This window comes from Furipterus horrens, unplaced genomic scaffold (assembly GCF_987537825.1).
Source record: "Furipterus horrens unplaced genomic scaffold, mFurHor1.1.pri manual_scaffold_10, whole genome shotgun sequence".
Taxonomy (NCBI): Eukaryota; Metazoa; Chordata; class Mammalia; order Chiroptera; family Furipteridae; genus Furipterus; species Furipterus horrens.
In genome coordinates this window covers 26,829,908-26,849,923 of record NW_028327180.1, presented here as the reverse complement: position 1 = coordinate 26,849,923, position 20,016 = coordinate 26,829,908, and the positions used below count along the sequence as shown (strand labels likewise).

Genomic DNA, 20,016 nt, shown 5'->3' with positions numbered 1-20,016 from the left:
GCAGTTCTGAGACATTGGCAAGAGCCCAATATAATCCACCTGCCAGCTCATGGCCAGTGCTTTTGCCCTTGCTATTTGTTTTAAATGCCATGCTAACTTTTTGGTTTTTGAGAGAACAAGAAGTACACTCCTGGCATGTTTCTTTAATATGGGCATGGGTGAGGTTCATGCCCCGTAGTTTAGTGATTTCCCAAAGGGTTCATGCCCCTCAGTTTAGTGATTTCCCAGAGACTATGTACTCCTTGTGCCCAATCTTCTTATGTAACCAATAGCCAGCCCTTTAAGGTTACTGATTGCCTCTCTCTGTCAAGCCTGGGCCAACTGATTTGCCTTCTGAGTCCCTTGAGAGAATGTAACACTGTAGGCTGGTATACTATGACCTTCAGCCTTTTATATTTTTCCTAGACCTCATTCCACATTTTCATTTTCCAAAAGGGGTGGTGTCGAACTTCTTAGTGGTTATTTTTCCATTTTCCCATCCACAAAGTGAGGCCCGTGTAGACAGTCCAACTGTCAGTTACCAAAGTGACAGGGCTTGGTTCATATCAGCACCATCCAAGGCAATCACAGCTCTGCCCATTCACTTTCTCCATCCAGCCATAGTGTTTGTATTTGGCTGTATTGTTACTGTGGTCCAATGGGGTGGTTCCCCTTAGTGGGCCCATCAGTGTACCGTGCAGTCATGGGGATTGGTAGTTGACCTTCCTTAATATACGACTCTAACAGTGAGTGTGTCCATAGGCCCGTGTCAGTGTTTTCAGGCATTTCACTAATATATGTGACTGGGCCTAGGATGGCATGCAGCTCAGCACTAAGCAGACTGGTCCAAAGAGTACATTGTTGCTGTAAATATGCATACTACTTGTGCAAGATAGTAGACTGGGACGCTTCTGACTGGGGCTTGGAAAATTCCTGGATTCATCTAGCCATGGGGCATCGTGTCTTTACCTTCCCTGGCATTGCTTTCATGATACTCTTTACATGCTGTAGAGTTGGGTGCACTGCTAAGAGTTGTTTTTCCATGGGCCTCTACCTTTGTTCAGTTCCTTCTATAATGAAGACCTAAAACCTAGCGGCAGCTTCCTCCCATCTTGTTTTTGCCATAAGCCCCACCCAAAGCCCTCTGGATAGACCTAAACATTTAATTTATAAGGGTTGATTGCATCCACCATCTGTCATATTTGTGTTTGTTTTATTGCCACCTTTGCACTGGTAAAGGCCCCAAACTGTTCTTTTCTTAACTAATCTGTAAGGATCATAACATCTGTGCTAGTTGGGGAATAAAGGGCCTTCAATATCCAAGCAATTCTAAGAACATTTGCAATTGTTTTACTGTTCCTGGCATAAGATAATTTTGAATCTTATCCAACACAGCAGCTGGGATAACTTTTGTCTTTCTTGACCAGGCGACACCCAAGAATTTGACAGATCACTCAGGCCCTTGCACCTTGTTGTGATTTATGGCCCATCCCATCCTTCTATGTAATACCTTATGTAAAATAGCAAGATAATTATCAGTTAGTATGATAGTATAATGATGTAATCTCACCTCTTCTCCACCTTTCCATAAATATGTATCTTTTGCTACTAAGCCATGGCAGATGGTGGGGCTATGCAGGTAGCCTTGTGATAACACCTGAAACATCAAGTATTTTTCATTCCAGCTGAAAGTGAACTGATTTTGATTTTGTGGGTCTCTAGGAATACTGAAGAAGGCATTAGCAAGGTCTAATACAAAATGATAGGTTGCTAGGGATTTACTTACTTTGTTCAATAATTGGGCAAGACTAGGAACTGCAGCATGGATTGGGGAAACTACGTTATTAAGCTCTTGGCAGTCCACTGTCATTCTCCATGACCCATTCGGCTATGGACTGGCCAGACAAGGCTGTTAAAAGAGCTATGGATGGGACAAATTTTCCCACTCTGTATAGCTCTTTAACTGTGTTGGTGATCTATGCATGCCCCCACATAAGCGATACTGTATTACGGATACTACATGCAGACACTGAAAGAGCCTTCAGTAGTAGCTGCCTGTCCCAGGTAAGGTTTCCAACTGGAGATCACCTTCCGAATGGTGATTCCTAGCGGCCAGTGTTAGTGCCTCTTCCCAAGAGAACCTCCAAGCACAGGAGAGGCCAGACCTCAGCAGCCACTGTAGCCTTTACATCTGTTTTGTTTTGTTTTGTTTTTTACCTTCAGTTTCTTCCATAACTGCTCCTCTGGTGGGTGTTTTGGGGGCACCCTTATACTCACACATGGGTCGTTGAGCTTCCAATGTATGAGTGCTTGGCCATTCTGGGATTTCTTTCCCCCATCGGAGCCTGTTTTTCTTCCATTTCGTCCATGGCTTTTGTGGGTTCTTCAGAATCCTGCTCACAGCACTAATTGTTGGGGGAAAGTCTCAAAAGTCTAAATTCAGGATTGATTTTGAAGAACTGACAGATAGCCTTATTCAACTTCATAAGAGCTTTAACAAGAGAAACTTACATACACGGGTAAAGCAGCCCCTCCCAGTGGTGGTGGGTCAGAAAGGATCCAACCTTTCCCAGCACAGTTTTTTTTTGTTTTGTTTTGTTTTTTTTAAAGGATTCATAGCAGGGATTAATAGCCATACCAAATGGTGGGCAGTTTTGTAGACCTCTGGCGAAAACAATGTATCACTAAATTAAAAGAAAAGTTAAAAAACATCAGGAAGTTATGACACTATACATTCATTAACATCCTTCCTTGAGGCATGGCGGTCAACTTTGGGCAGCAGCCCGGGTTTTCTGAGTAGTCAGCCAAGTGTGAGGTAACAGAGAGTTAAACAGTCCCGAGGAGTTCAACGGTCACATATAATTCAACATCTCCCATAAATTTTTGCTGCTAGAGCCGTATTGCATCTCTAACATGAGTTCCCCCACCGTAAGCAATTGCCAGTGTGTTCTGTAAAAACCCAAAGGACATACGTGGTTTTGCTGATTTCCCAGTTATCTTAGAACATAGCACTTTCATGTCATTTACTCTTCTGTAAAACTGCATTAAACATTATAATTTATTTCTGAGTCATAAAATCAGGATGTTAGGGTAGATTAGGACCTTTGATATTACAGTAAATTTTAAGTTTCTTTCTTTCTTTCTTTCTTTCTTTCTTTCTTTCTTTCTTTTGGTGAGGAGGTTGATATGAATAGAAGTTATATCTTTTTTTTTTTTTTTTTAAGATCACACCATTAGTGGTAGAGCCAAGACTAGGAATAAAGTTTCTGACTTTTACTTACTTTGGTAAATTAGACATGAATCAACCATTTTAGAGGGTCAAAGAATGAGAAATGCTGTCTCTTATTTCTTAGCAATGATGTACAAGGACAGTGTGATGGAGCTTCTACCCTGGCTCAATGCTTCTCAGTAGAACTTAGACCAATAAATAATGTTTTCCAGGAAGAATATTTTATTACTGATATTGTTTGAAATTGTGGACACATTATTGCTTTTAAGTTATCTAGAGACCAAGCAGCCCAGTGTGATGACTCCCAGTACTCTGGAACTGGGACGCCACAGATAAACTATAAACTAGTCATGTCCATTTAAGATTCCATACAATACAGTAGCCTGCTGCTAATGATGAAATGAGATTTAGGCCAGAACTGTGAAGGTGGGATGGAAATGGGGTTTGAGCATGTACCCTGTCTCTGTTCTATGATTTACTTTCCCCAGAGACATTCAAGTTTAGTTTTTGGCTTAGGACTTGGGAGAATATTCAAATCTGAGACTAAGTGAATAAATATGTGTTTTTTTTTTTTTTTTTGTTGTTGTTGTTTTTTCCAACCCCATCATCTTACACGTCTTAACACTATGCCAAATGTGTCCTGGGATTAAAATAGTTAAGTTATCTTTTTTTTTTTTTTTAACTTGGCCTCTATTGATTTATTTAATGTTTGTTATTTTGGATACAAAAACAAAGCTAGTCAAGTCAAATGATTCGGTTTGGCAGAGTGATTATTATTCCGGCAAACAAACTGTCCCTCATCTAAGTCCATTCTGAAGTTGACAGAGAGGTTCAACTTCTGAACCAGCTGAAATGAGAGACTAGCTGCAAGTACATGGAGACAGCTGATTGGCAGGTTCAGGATGAGCAGGATAAATAAAAGGCAGCAGTAGAACATTTGGGATGGCCAATGATTTTGTCCATCTGGAGCCAACCCTCAGTGCTTCTCAGTGTGTTTTCACCATGAGTGGCTGCCCGTTTTTAGGAAATGACTTCCGGTAAGTGTTTACCTCTGTTCTAAAGATGGTCAGGCTCTTAGAAATGCTAAGTGTGAACACTTTAGATTTTAAGTTCCAAGAGCATTGAAAACTGTCACCCTTATTCCCTTGTTTAATAATCTCTTTTTTTTTAATTAGCAATAAGAGAATTTTAATCACTTATATTACTAGTTACTGTGCCTTCTCAAGATCTATTTTTTCTATCACTCTTTTTACTCTGCAGGAGTGCTTTTCAAAATCTATCTTTAGATGGCAATGAGGAAGACAAGTCACAAAGTGGTGTAAATAAAGCCAGCAAAGGAGGACTTGTCTATGGGAATTATCTGCATGTAAGTGGCTGAGTATCTTACAGTATTTAGCTTCGATTATTGGGCATTTTGTTGTCTTTAAAAAAAAAACCTTTTTCTCAATCATCAAGTAGCTTTCTGGACCCAAAAATAGCCTTTTTCGTAGAAATTTATAGTTTTCAACTTTTGTTAGAACAATTCAAGAGACTCATATGAAAATTCATCTCTTCAACAGAGGTACAGTAAAAGCAAAGAATGCAGAATCTGGGTGGAAGAATATAAATGATCAAATTTTGCAGATAACTGGAAAGCATTGCATAACTTGTATAAATAAGACAAGGTCATGAAATCCCAAATGATTCCAGAAAAATTTCTCTCTTAAATATCTTTTATAAAATAGAAATGTTTAAGGCAAATATTTTCTTGATATCATTAATAAATAAAAGGGTTGATACAAATGAGGTATTGGAGATTATTCTGGAGTAAGTTTTAGCCTGTTTGTCTTCCATGTTGTTTAAGAAGCGAAATGAGTAGAGCTCTTGCTGCCTTCAGTGATATGTTTCTAAGGATGAGCTGATAAAGAATGTTAATATCTTCTTAGATTAGGCTCTTTAGGGGAATAGAGAAATGGAAGTTTCACAGTCAGTTAAGCAAGCTATCAAGCTTTTGTCATACCTATTTCAAGAGATGAAAGAACTATGGCTTCTTAATGAGTGTAATAGCATTTGTAATAGAATCCTACCAAATATAAAATTCTGTGAGAAAAAATAAAAGCCATGAATTCAACTCACTGTTTATGATGAGACTCATTAATTGTTTAAAAGAAAATAGAATGAATTCTGGGAATTTGAGAATGTTGGTATTTTTTTTTTTTTTTTTTAGTATTGTATTCTATGCCATATTAAAGTTGATAAAAACCAAGTTTTGCTTTTCAAAATCAGTCATTTAAATTTTTTTAGTTTTATTGTGATGTAATTGATATATAACATTGTGCAACTTTAGAGTGTACAACTTGTTGAGTTGATATCTTATATATTTCAATATGATTATCAGTACAGCATTTAGCTTCCATGTCTATCATGTCATATTATTATCATTTTTTGTGTGTAGTGAGGACATTTAAGATCTACTAATTCAGCCACTTTTAAGTATATAATTTATTGTTCTTAACTATGATCACTGTGTTGTAAATTGGATCCCCATAACTTATTTTTCTTATAATTGGAAGTTTGTAAAAAATGAGTTTATATATATATATTTTGTTTGTTTGTTTTGTTTTGTTTAAAGTTGGAAAAAATTTTGAAGGCCCAGGAGCTTCAAAGTGAAATCAAAGGAAATAAAATCCATGATGAACACCTTTTCATCATAACTCATCAAGGTAAGTTGCTCAAAAGTTTGGACAATGTTCCACAGGCATTTCCCATCAATAATGAGGAAAGCTACAATTTGTTTAACTATAAAATGGTGAGAAATCAAGTTATCTGCTTTGTTAGAAATGCCCAAGATATTTTGCTGAAAGATAAGTTCTTATGGGAACTTCTTCTGGGGTTTGTTTATGTTACTTCAGTGCTAATTGGATCAGGTTGAACTTTTAAGCCTTGTCCTAAGTCTAAGAAGACATTTATCTTGGAAATGACAAAGAATTTTCAAGCTAAGAAGTTACTATTTTTCAACTTGGAACTTTAAAAAACTGCTTTCAAGAAATACATCAAATTTATTGTGACCTTACATGCTCCCATAGAAATCTGGTATTTAATAGAAATATAAATTTTGTCCAAAATGTGAGACTTAAGACTGCTGGGCAGTTTTTAAATTTCTTTTTATTTTTATGTTTCAGTGACATTTTTCCTTGCTTTAATATTTTTTACCTTTTTCTGCTTTGAAATGAGCTCTCAAATACAATATATCAAACTGCACTAAAAAATGCCAGCCACTGGCACAGTATGGAGAAGCCCACAAGTAAGGGCAGACAGCAGCAGCAGGTGGTAAGAGGTGGGAAGTGACTGAGCAGTGGTTATAAATGTTCACAAGAAGCTAAAACTATCCAACAGGTTGTGCCCTAATGTTAGCACAGGTTGGGTTAGTCTCTACCTTGTTGGGTGGCCTCAGTATACATGGGTTCAGATTCTACAACTTCTTTTAGTTAAGAGTTCTGGATTTGAACCGATCATAGGGAGGCAGTGTACCATCAATTAGTTTTTCAAAATGCTGTTGTAGACCTGATAGATGTACTGAGAGACATCAGCAGCTCTACACTTCAGCAACAGCCTCCACTTGGGATTTCCTGGTGGGATATGTAGCTTAGCCAAGGTCCAAATGCCATTAGTGAGCTCCAGGGATTGGTACAGCATGCTCTATCCTTCCAAAATCCTCTTGGCAATTGTTGTTGTTTTATGACTTGCTGGAAATAGGGTCAGCATTTAAATGACATTCCTTAAACTGAAACTGAAGTTCATTCTTATTGGGAATATCTTTTCCATTTTGCAAGGAAGACCTGGCTCTCCATTTTGCCACCATCTACAAAAAGCATGTTGAGTGGGACATAGGAGACATCAATGTTGTTTTTTACAGCCACCTGTAGGTTATTCAGAGGTTCCATCTCCATGACTGGGCCCAAGGGTTCGAGAGGCAGGGAGACAGCAAAGTCTCATGTGCTGCAGAGCTTTGTTGGTGACGTTCATTTCCATATAGATGTGCCCTTGGTGATGAGTAAATGTTTCAGAAATTCCCAAGTCTTTAGCCTTTAGCCTTAACTACAAACAGCCAGCCAGTCTTAGGAGCCACATTTCCATCAAATGCCATGCTGACCCCTGTAGAAAGTTCAAATAGATCATCCAGACCATTGCTGACCACAACAGGAGGAGGTAAAGGAGCAAAGGTTGTAGGCACTGATGATGTGATGAAGGATTGTCCCACTGACACACTTCCCCCAATGCCCCTGCCAAGGTCATTGCCAAGCAGACTATATAGCCTTCCACCCAAGAGATCCGCTGCTCCCATGTACATGGAGGATATGTGTGGCACATTGATTGGGGCACTAAGGTCAAGGTTTAAAAGGTCCCCCATAAGGTCACCTTGCGAAGAAATAACCTGTGGCTGTTCCAAGTTGGTGGCAGTAGTGGTGCTCACATGGTCGGTGTTTGTTAATGTAAAAGTCCATGATGTTGGGAGTTTAGAAAGTTCCCGGACTCTTTGAAATTGTATGCAAAATTTTGTTAATATGTATTTTAAAGAGGTCTGTAACCCCAAAATATTAAGATTTACCCTAATCCCAACACTGTGCTAAGTATAAGGGAAATAGATGAATAAGACAGTTTTAGATTTAGATGATTCATAACTTTGTCCTCGCATAATATTCTAAGTTCCTAGGACCCAAACTTTGTCATAGTCATTGAGTTAATAAATATCGAAATTTCAGTTTATATATGAAGTTATCACTTCTGCTTCTCCACATACCTCCATCTTCCAGTGGAAAGGTAGATTTAGATCGCGTGCTATATCCAAAAGACTTAAACAATATATTTGTTGAGAGAAATCAGTGTAAGAATAACAACTACAAAGCATATAAATAATACACATGGCATAGTAAAATATTCAATAAAAAGGGGCTATTATAAGTGTATTACTAATATTTGGTTATAGAAGAAAATAAGGCTATACTGGTATTCCTTCATTTTTAAATTACATTTTTATTTCTTTCAATGTATTAAGCATGTCTTTTACATAATTGTGGTCAAAGAGGCTCCAAGAACTTTCCGACTCACAATGATTTTCTCATTGCAGCTTATGAACTCTGGTTTAAGCAAATCCTCTGGGAATTAGATTCTGTTCGTGATATCTTTCAGAATGGCCAAGTGAGTTATTGTTACAATATTGGTTTCATACTCCTTTTTGGAGAATGTAGAAAACATTCTTAATGAGAAAAATATAATACCAAGTGGTGAAAGTATTACTTAATGAAAAAAAGTTCTTCAGTGGACAAGAGCTTACTCATATTCTCCCAGTGCCACCGCTATGCTAGAGCTCCACATTGCATTCAAGTTCCTTTCAAATTTTAGTTTCAAGTCCCTTGTTTAGAACAATCCCCCCACCTTTTCTTTCCCCCTTAAGAATAGTTGTTTTATATGATGGTAGATTGCCACAATAGCTAATATAGAGCCTTTAATTAATAAGTACCAGAACTGTATTTCTAATGAGTATTTGTTGACAGGAGGTAGGAACAATAATGAGGAAACTAAACAGGAAGAGAAGGAGGATGTAGGAAAAGAGTAACAGGAGGAAGAAAAAAAGTAAAGAGTCAAGGAGGAGGGAAGAACAAGGAGAACAGAGCGGGAGAACAACAGAGTTTCGGGTGATGGCAGAAGTCTGAACTACGCTTGCCCACCTCCCACCCTGTTCCCTGCTGCCCCCCAGCTCCCAGACACAGGGTGTAACCTTGGGTATTCTACCAGGAGCTCCTGCTCAGAAGGGTTTGGGAAAGAGAGAGTGGTCGTACACACACAATGCACCTCTTTGTATGTGAATACAATTCCCTTTTATGTCAATGGCTACTGGTCCCTCTGGAAAGAGCATTTTCCCAGGTGTTGCTTAATCCTCACCTGGAATTTTCCATGTCCCCTTATTCTTCATTCGTCAAAGAAAAACTGCAGAAAAATTGGTTTAAAATTAGCGGGTGTTATGTTCCAGAATGTACTCTGAACTTGCTTCCAGGCAATTTCTTATTTTTAAAGGAAGAAAGATTATTCTAATTTTACGGACATTCCTTGCACACAATTCAGTTACCATTAGTTCAACATATACATATGAGGGAGGACCAAAAAACAAACAAACACTGGAATTTATTTATAAAAAATTATGTATTTATTCTTACATGTTTAAACTTTAGTCACCTTCAAAGTACATTCTGTTTGATGCAATACACCTATTGGGACTTTTTCTACCACTGCTCAGAACAATTTTTCATATATTTTGATACCTTTTTGTACTTCTGCAGTTTTATTTCACCTCTTCCAGACTGGCAAAATGTTTCCTTTTAAGGACTTTTTTCATCTGGGGGAACATAAATTAAGTTTCTCAGGTGAGATCAGATGAATAGGGAGGGTGGGACATGGGGGTCATGTCATTTTTGGTCAAAAACTGCTGAACACTGAACACAGTGTGATTAGGTACACTCGTAAGTCACCCATCCTGAAAGGGACAAACCCATTGGGAGAGTCTTCAAAAAAAAATTCACTGAAGTCAAACACAGCCTCTCACAATACCACAAACTGGTACACAGATACAGATGGGTTTCTAGAACACTAACATAGCTGGAGAAGCCTGTACCATAAGGGGTCCACCCTCCAGAGGCTAATTCCTGTTTTGGGAGGGTCTCCCTCATACTTATGACAAATTTTATTTATAATGTTCCTTTTTGAAATAAATTTAAAGTTAATAGAAATATACTATTGTTTGTAGACTATTTTTTATCTTCTAAAAACCAGAATTGACTTTTCAATGTTTTATTTTTTAACCATCAGGTCAGGGATGAAAGGAATATGCTTAAGGTTGTTACACGAATGCACCGAGTGGCAGTGATCCTTAAACTCCTGGTACAGCAGTTCTCTGTTCTGGAGACCATGACCGCCTTGGATTTTAATGACTTCAGGTGTGCACCTGGGACTTTGGGCTAATGCAGTGGGGCTTGCTTTTTCACTGTGGTGGGATCAAAGGAGAACCTGTGTATTGTGTGACAAGAGGAGTCTGTCCTGCTGACATTTTGTCACTATGAGCACCTGGGAATCTTAATCACAAAGCATTTGAGAAGTTATTAAGACATTTCATCTTTCACTTTCACAGAAAAACATATGATCAATTAATTTCAATTCATTGTTATGCCTGATTTTATCCAAGAAGAATTTTAGGCCACTTATCAAAATGGCTAAAATGGTTTATATAACACATATAACTACATTTCTAAAATATTAAAAACTAAAACTAGAAGAGAAACTGGAGTAATATATAAAGAAAGATTTCAGCAAAAGTGTCAGAATAAGTTATAGATTGAATTATAGAGTTTAGCTCTAGACTTTTGGGCAGCCAAAGCCATATATGTATCAGAAAAAGCTTTTTTAAAATACTAATTTTGAAGATAGATTTTCCTAGAATGTTAGGTAGAGTTGATATGTAATATGCAGTCCAGCATGTTTGAAAATCAAGGTAATGTAGCAGAATTTCTTTGTGGTGATTTAAAAAATTAAAGCCTTATTATGAATTAGATGCAGAATGCTTACAAAGATGTAAGAGTGTGGGTGGCTGTATAGGGCAGGGGTGATAACATTTTCATTGCCTATTTTGTCCTCTAGAACATCCTCTTATTTTACTTGTAGTATCTCTTTGGTGATCATAATAGCGTAGGAAGTGACTAAAATATAATTTTTAAGAGAGTTTGAATAATATTTATAAGTTATAAAGAATCTTTCAGCACTATGGAAAAATATTGTTTAATGTCCACCTGTCTTTAAGAAAAAAAAAAACTTAGTACACATATATGACATTTTACAAACTATACAAACACTTTAACTTTAAATTGATTGACAGATATCAACAATAATGTTTAAGTAGCTCATTTACTTTATTTTAATAATATCCAAACCGTAGGTCCAACTGTAGGCATTTGTGTGTCTGTGTTCTTGATGATGTCTAGGGAAGTAAAACTGACGGCCTCTCACAATAGACAGATCATTACGTACAGTGATTTATGATGTCAACACATTTTTTTCTTTTTCTTCTCTTCCCCCATTTATTCTCAAAGAGAGTACTTATCTCCAGCATCTGGCTTTCAGAGTTTGCAATTCCGACTATTAGAAAACAAGATAGGTGTTCTTCAGAGTTCAAGGGTACCTTACAACAGAAGACATTATCGTGATAACTTCAAAGGAGAAGATAATGGACTGTTACTTCAGTCGGAGCAGGAGAAGACACTTCTGCAACTAGTGGAGGTACATACGCAAATGCAGTTTCTAAGATCTAATTTAATACATCTTTCTTTCTTTTGTTTTTTAAAGTTATATTTAATTTAATTATGCTATTAAATTATGATATGATTTCCTTAAAGATGAGAGATGAAATATAATAGATTTCTATTTTTTTAATGAACAAATTGAAGGGAAAGAAAATACATGCAAAAAACCTTATTATATGTTTCTCAAAACCATGAACACTTTGTTTCAAGTTCATAAATGTTAGTTACAATATGTCTTACATATTTAAAATTGTATAATATATTCACTTAAAAATAATGTTTACTTAAGGCATGGCTGGAAAGAACACCAGGTTTAGAGCCACAAGGATTTAACTTCTGGGGAAAGTTGGAAAAAAACATTATTGACGGTCTGGAAGAAGAATTAGCAATGATTCAGGTATTTATGATGTCATATGTAAATAAGTATAAATTTACTACAGAAGCACTGGGAATTTTAAAAATTAACTCTCCACTTTTCCCTTAAACTTTCACTTTTCTTGTGTTCTTTTTCTTTCACAAATACATCTAGTTGGAATATATTGCATGGTTAATTTAATTTTAGCTTGTACAATAAAAATTAGATTAAGAAGTTTATTGTAGGCAAAATTTATCTTTGATAAATGCATGCGATTAATAGACCTTTTTCACTTCTATTGAAAAATTCATATTTTGACCAATTCTAGACAGAAGTAGGCTCACAACCAGTCAGACAACTATACTTAGTCATAGAATTATCCCTTGATTCTTATTTACTTCCTGGGTTCCATGTCTCATGATTTTTATGAAAAGACTATTTGAGATTATCAGATCACTTAAACTGAAATAGTGATTATGAAGAAGATTCCTTCTCATAAGCTGTAATTACCAAGTTCTAATATTAGATGAAATGGTAAATATTCTAAGTACAACCTTTTTGCATCTGGCAAGTCTACTTCTCTCAAGCAATATTTTCTAAAATAAGAATCTATTTTCTCTTGTGAAGTATTAATGCAGTATTTTCCCCAAAGGCTACAAAAGAGTCAGAGGAAAAAGAAGAACGAATGGCTGAATTTCAGAAACAAAAAGAGGTGTTACTCTCCTTATTTGATGAGAAACGTCATGAGCATCTCCTTCATATAGGTAGATATTTTATCCTTAAGGATTGTTTCCTAGCCCTTTACTGCTGTGACATCAAAAGATCAAACCCTGCTGGGAAGAAGTAAAATGAAAATTGATATTCCACTTATAGAAACAAGAATCGGTTAATGTTATCTATGATAACATTATATTAACAGGTTTAAATGCCCAGTGTATTGCAAAGATATTGGTAGAAACTTCCATGATATGTCAGACATGAGGGATGCCCAGATATATTGAAAATGTTTTTTCAAGTATTTCATAACCTAATAGGGACAGGAATGAAGACAATTGTTGATTGTAAATACTGCAGTAGCAGTAGGAGAGGGAAGGAATTACTCCTTTATAAGGGTGAGGGTGGCTTGGCTGATGAAATAAGTTTCTCAGGCTGACCAGGATAAACACATTTAGACTTCTGGCATAATTAATATTGAGCTATTAGTTTTTGAAATTAATTGACAAGTATAATAAAAATACTTTTATTATTTAATTCCTTTCTTTGATTTGTTTGAAACTCTTGTGTTCTTTTTTTATTTGGAACTTTTATTATAAAGTATCTATAAACCTTTTGGAAATAGGCAGAAGTAAAAATTAATTTTTATAATACAATACAAAGCATAGCAATATATGAAATTAGTATGAAATTCTATAAGCTTAAAGGTGGTTAGCTTTGGTTTTCTATAGAACCTCAGTAGAGAATAGCAAAATCTTGTTTTTCTGCAGATAGAGCAATGCATATGAAATTTTATATAATGATTGTGCTCCTTGAAGCCAAGTGATTTTAAGTAATTCACGTAATTTTAAGTGAATCAGTAAAAACTACCTTCAAATGAAACTTAGAATGAGTCTTGTTTAACATCATACTATTTTACTTGAAAAATAAATTCCATCATGGGATTTAAGTATTTTCTGTATCAGGCCTTCCTAACATATTTAAAGGTTTTGAGATATTAGGAGATTATATATATATATAAAATTAGGATTATATATATTAGGAGATTATATATGTACATATACATATGCCTTTTAAAATCTAATATGAAAACAATGTTTTATATGACAGTCTTCCAATTTCAATCAAAGGGATAAAAATTTAAACTAAAACCTACATTGTTGTCTAAAAACATAAAATACAATTATTTAAGGGGATGGTGCCAAATTAATATGACTACCCTAAATAACCTATTAAATTAAAACTTGCTGTGTATCTTGCAGGTGAAAGACGACTGTCATACAGAGCACTTCAGGGGGCCTTGATGATATATTTTTACAGGTAAAAAGCAAATTAGAAAAGTAGCAAAACTTTAAATTGAGGATGGGATATAAATAATGTATCAAGTATAAAGCTTATAAATTGCAATCACAGTTCAAATACATTATTTAGTTTTGGAGGAAAACTTAGAAAATAATTAAGTATGAGGTTTCATGAGGTTTTCTCTCTTGTAAATAGAGTATAACTTTACCACTTTACCTCTGTAGCTGGTCTTTAAAAACCCACATAAATTAATCAGATATCCTTTTTACTAAAAATTCTATTGTTATGTGATATTGTGTCCCAAAAGACCACAGCACTATCTGCCTCAGAAATGGTCATGAAATGTGTTTTGTCTTTAAACAATGTTGTGGAGTTATTCCTGTTTTATAAAGGAAAAATAAAAAAGAATGGATAAAGTGAAAATAAACTGTTGTTCTACTTATTCAGCAATTTCAAGTAAAATTATCTTCACTGTTTAATGCATTTGAGGTGTTCGTTAAATGTCCATGTACTCCTTCACATGTACAAAGGTCTCATCTTCATGTTTCATGAGTTAAATGAACCAGGACAGCGGATAGCACACTAGCAAGAATACCCATGTTTACTGGATATCTTACTAACCTGTATTTAATTAGTAATCCTCTCAAATATTTTTTCAGAATGACAACATAAGCAAATTATTTTTACTCTCTTCCTAAACTCTCACTAATCTATTCCACTCAAGCTTATGTATTCTAAGCAGAAAATGTACCAAGACCATTGAAGGATTAGATATGTATTGCATACTTATATATTTTAGAGGGAATAAATAGCAGTCTTTGTTTTTGAGTTTTAATATCTGTTCGGAAAAAAGTTTCTGACTATACTAGCTGGAAAATCTGAGATAATGGGTATAATTGCCTATTAATGAGGATCAATGTTAGGTATGACTGGTTGGTTACTTAATGTACACTACATGAACTAGTCTAGACTCTTCACACAGATGCCGTAAGGTGAGGGTAGTATCGCCATTTCTGAGATGAAGAAACTAAGACTGATTGTGTAATTTAGAGATGCCACAGATCCTAAGAGCAAAGTTGACATTTGTTTACAGGGCCAACAGATTATAAGTCATACTCTTCCCACACACTAGATTGGCTTGAATAGATACCTTCTTCTTACTTCTCCTTTAGGGAGGAACCCAGATTCCAGGTCCCTTTTCAGTTGCTGACTTCTCTTATGGACATAGACACTCTCATGACCAAATGGAGATGTAAGTCCTCCCCTCACCCCTACCCCCATACATCTTCTCCCTCAATCTTGTACTTTTACCTCTTTTCCCCAACTGCCCTCCTTATTGCTGTCTCTTTTCTTCCAAAATTTGAGTGTGAGTTGTTTTAAAAAATCAGCTTGACAATTATTCTTCCCTAGAGTCTACTTACCCAATATACACAAAGGAACAATGCCTAGAGCCTTCAGTAACTCTGGGGGCCCATAAAATATTTTACTTAATAATCAGAAGGAAAAAAATAAATTTTAGGTCCAAAGAAATGTTTTACTATGTAATAGTCACATTCATCTTTATGCCAATACAATTTTAAAATTTTAATATTTTTAATGGAGGAAGAGACCCATAAAGCAAAATGACCAGAGCTCATTAAAATTGTACTGCTCTCCCCTATTGTGTTTGCAGACTAGATGTAAATATGTTTGGAAACAAATGGGGTTCTGAACCAAGTGGGGTGCCAGGCAACCTACTGGTCTCATCTGGCTCTCACAGGTGAACCTTCCATATGGCTAAGTGATAAAGCATGAGCCTTTTTCTCAGAAGCAATAAACATTATTGACCCCTTGTTTTTAGAACGTTCTAGAACTAATAGCAGATAAATATCCATGGAGTTAATTTGTGTGTTTGCTAGATAACCACGTGTGCCTGGTGCACAGAATGCTGGGCAGCAAAACTGGCACTGGCGGGTCCTCGGGCTACCACTACCTGCGCTCAACAGTAAGGTAAGATGGCAGAAGCTCGCCTTTTTATCTTGGTGGAAGTCACCAAGTCTTAGTTTCTCCATATATATATGTGGCATTATCTAGGAATTGCTCCTGTCTGCTGACAACACATTTGTAATTAGATTAAGGTATTCCTATTAAGAAACTTTGGATGTCATGGTGAAAATCATTAGTTCTGGAAGTTCATTCTTTTGATATTGGGATTAAAAGGGGCATGGTACCAATGCCTGCATGGTCTGTGAGGACATGAAGGAGTTAATCTAGGTAGACATTTTAAACTCATTCTGCCTCAAGTTTAGACTAGATTAAAATAATTATCACTGAGTAGACTAATGTACTATTGGTGAAAAGAGTGATACAACTAAAACAATAGTTTTTTGGCTTTGGTTGGGTGGCTTATTTGGTTAGAGCATTGTCCCATTATGCCAAGTTTGTGGGTTCAATCCCCAGTCAGGTTCATATACAAGAATCCATCATTGAATGCATAACAACAAATCTATGTTTCTCTCTTTCTGTTTCTATCTAAAAACCAATCAATAACATGTTTTAATAAAAATTTAAAACTTAGTTTATTTCCTGATAGGACTCTATTTTGTAGTATAAAAACTACTTCTATCTACCTCAGGGAGTATCCTTTTTGCATTTTTACAAGAAAAAAAGTCAACATTTATTGAGCACTTAAAACATGGTAGAGATATTTTTAGTGTATGTGTGTTCTCATTTTATTTAATATTCTCAGCATTATTGATAGAGGGATACATAGCTAGATACATCTGAAAAGTGAGAAACTTATAAGGCCCCTTGAGAAAAGAGAATCAGCCTAAGAGTATGTTAAATAGCCACCTTTAGCCTCCAAAATTCTTTACTGTTTTTATTCCTACTCATACCACCAGATTGGCTAATTTATAAAATGCACAGTTTCAATTTTACATCATTTTTATATTTTCACTTTCTCAAGAAAGAAACTCTAGATTGAATAATTTAAAAATGCATTGGCATGAATTTTCACAATTGTTATATATTTTCTCTTTCCTTAGGAATAAATTCTGTAAATGCGTAAGATTAAATGATGATATAAAATGAACACAAACACCAGTGGTGGGGATAATTAACACAATAATTAACAGCATTTCTAGTGTGTCATTATATTATCAAATCTTCACAAAGTCCTGGCCAGAGGAAGGAATCATTTTTATTTTACAGAGTTAGAAACCAAGACACTGAGGTTTAGCCAACTCGTCCATGGTCATACGAATTGCAAATGACGGAACAGGATTTGAACTCAAATTGGGCTTCAAAGGCAAAATGCTCTCCTGCTATAAAACTGCAACAGTTACAATAGTGGACTAGCAAACACAAAAGCAATTTTTAGTGTTATAAGCATTCTGATGGACATTTACTACAAATCTTAAGACAGTATTTCTATTTGTTAATCCATTTATGCCAATAACTGGGCAGTTACTTTGCAGGTGGGAAATATTCTCTAATAAACAACTAAAAACTCTGGATCCTATAAATATATTATTTTTCATACTGTCCTTTGAAAGTCAGAAACAAGACAATAATGAGGCTCTAGGTTTCACTCTGAACCAGCCTGGTCGAGATCAATGAAACACATAATATGGTTTTATGGGCATGAACTTTGAATACAGAATTAAAATGGGGCAGTCTTAATACTAATAACACTTAATATAATATATGTGATGTACACAACACATAATATACAATATCATATTGAATATTCAATATCTGTGGCAAAACTATCTGAGAAAAAAAAGTTTTGATGGAAAGTTTTAAGTATTTCATTTCAACAAATTAAGAACCTCTGTATATGTTTTTTTCCAGTGACAGGTACAAGGTATTTGTAGACTTATTTAATCTATCTACATATCTGGTTCCCCGACACTGGATACCGAAGATGAACCCAGTTATTCATAAATTCCTTTACACGGCTGAATATTGTGACAGCTCTTACTTCAGCAGTGAAGAATCAGATTAAAATTATCTGTAAAAGTCTGTGAAGGACATTGACTTCTGTGGGTGTTTTTTTTTTTTTTTTTTATATGAATTGTCAGGACTACAGAGTCCTAATGTAATATATGTATACATATAATTAAGCACTGTGGTGTTTCTGATTAAATACCAGAAATAATTTTACTTCATTTGTTGTGATTAGACTAAGCACTTTTATGATAGCACAATACATTAAGATAAGAAATTAAATCAGCTACATTCTAAGCTTGTACATAGGGTATTTTCCTATTAAAAACCTAATGTCCCCTGATACTTACCTTAATGTAACCATTTAACTTGATCATTATCTCATTGTTTCATATTTTATAAACTTGCAAACTTCAGCTGTTTCAAATATTTTATGCAATAAAATGTGTCTTTCTGTATGAACTTATTCAATAAAGAGACTTTGAAGTAATATAAATTAGTCTTTCTGTAATATAGTTTTGAAAGCATTGCTTGTATTTGTTAGGACTCTTGGTAATCAATGACAGAAATCTATGTGAAGCTTCCCTAAAGGAGATTTACTGGACACTTACTCTACTAGCTGAAAGAACTGAAAGGAGCCTGGGAGCTCTAAGTCCACAGGGGTGGATCCAGTTCCTAGAGTCCCCTTTTCCTGGAACACATCGAGAATCCTGTATGTCTCATCTCTTCTGTGTAGGTGTTGGCTTTAGTCTTCCATGATGTAGACTCGCTCCTTCTCCCTCAGGCTGGGTCTCAACTTTAGCACCTCTGAACTCCCAGAAGAGCAAAGGCACTCTCCCCAGCTCCAATGTTTGTGGTCTGGGAGGTAGAGTCTACTCTATATAGATACAGTAGGATTGAGGTAGGAATGAGTTGCCTCAAGTGAAGAATGTTCTTTCCAGAAGAGAGGGGAGGTAAACAGACTAAACATGACCCAGTTCATTTCTAATAACCATTAGACTAAGAGTTTAGATTGGATAGGGCTTTCAGTCTTCTTTTTCTGCCTTGCCCTGGATATTGACAATACTTAGTTAAATTTTTGCTATAAAAAGAGTACAAAATACTATCAAAGGACTCTAAAATATACATCAACTTTGACTTAGGGTAAATGTATATATATATATATTTACCATATATATATATATATGGGCTTTGTGACATGAGTCCCCATCTTCCCAGGAGATGGGCTTTGAGACGTGAGTCCTCATCTCCCAGTTCCCGGCACCTGAAAATAAACCACATTCCTTTACATCAGCACTGGCCTCTTGAGTATTGGCTTTTACAGCAGCAGGAAGCTGGACCTGCTTTTGGTTGCATAGCTACTCTGAGACCCAGAGCCTACATCTATAAAATGGAATTGATTACAGTGTCCTCCCAATAGGGTTATTGAACTACTTATTGTTATCGGCTGGTTTGGCTCAGTGGATTGAGCGTCGGCCTGCGAGCTAAGTGTCGCTGGTTCGATCTTCCAGTCAGGGCACATCAGAGAAGGAAAACTCTGATTCCAAAAAACCTCCGCTGCCTTGCGGCATACCTCTTCAGGGGAAAGGCTAAGGGAGTAAACCCCGACAGAAAATCCGGAGCCGGAGTCCCTAAGGCGGTTTGACATTGTAGTCAACACCGGCAACTCCTGCGGCGCACCTGAACCCAAGCTGTATTGACTCCGTCTTTCCCTTGGACCCTTCAGCTGCGAAGAGAGGGGGGGTCTGCTGCATGGGCAACAGCAGACCCTCCATATCACCCTGCCCAGGCTCTGTAGCTTCAGCTTCACTGGAGAGGACACTCCAGCGTCATTGCAAGATGTCGATTCAACACGGGAGGAGACAGATACCGTGTCACTCCCGAGTCGGACTGCACAGCCATTCTCGGCGGTGCAGATAGACTCTTAAGAAGCTACACCATCGTCTCTCGAGACGGACGGCTGCCGACGACGACGATATATAGAGCAAGTAGCAAGTTCTTGTTGGACTTGAACTCATCTCAATTACATGTTTTATCTTATAAAGACCATATTGTCTAATTTGTTTCTAAATCACATGTAATAGCTTTTGCCATTGTGGCTGTGTGTGTTGGTGTGTGTGCACATGTACATAGTGCCTGGTGGTAGTTAGGCTAGAAAAATACAAACGAGTAGCAGGGTG

The 20,016-nt window shown here is 36.2% G+C and overlaps 1 protein-coding gene across 1 annotated transcript; it reads left to right on the top strand.

The window, feature by feature from the left end:
- Nucleotides 1-4,006: 4,006 nt before the first annotated feature.
- TDO2 (tryptophan 2,3-dioxygenase) lies at nt 4,007-18,328 on the top strand. The gene is made up of 12 exons (XM_090288812.1): nt 4,007-4,245; nt 4,469-4,574; nt 5,820-5,910; nt 8,316-8,386; nt 10,052-10,179; nt 11,326-11,512; nt 11,825-11,932; nt 12,543-12,654; nt 13,867-13,924; nt 15,079-15,158; nt 15,805-15,895; nt 17,741-18,328. The coding sequence occupies exons 1-12, from the start codon at nt 4,151-4,153 to the stop codon at nt 17,892-17,894; spliced, it is 1,281 nt and encodes a 426-aa protein (XP_090144938.1). The 5' UTR covers nt 4,007-4,150; the 3' UTR covers nt 17,895-18,328.
- The last annotated feature ends 1,688 nt before the right edge of the window (nt 18,329-20,016 follow it).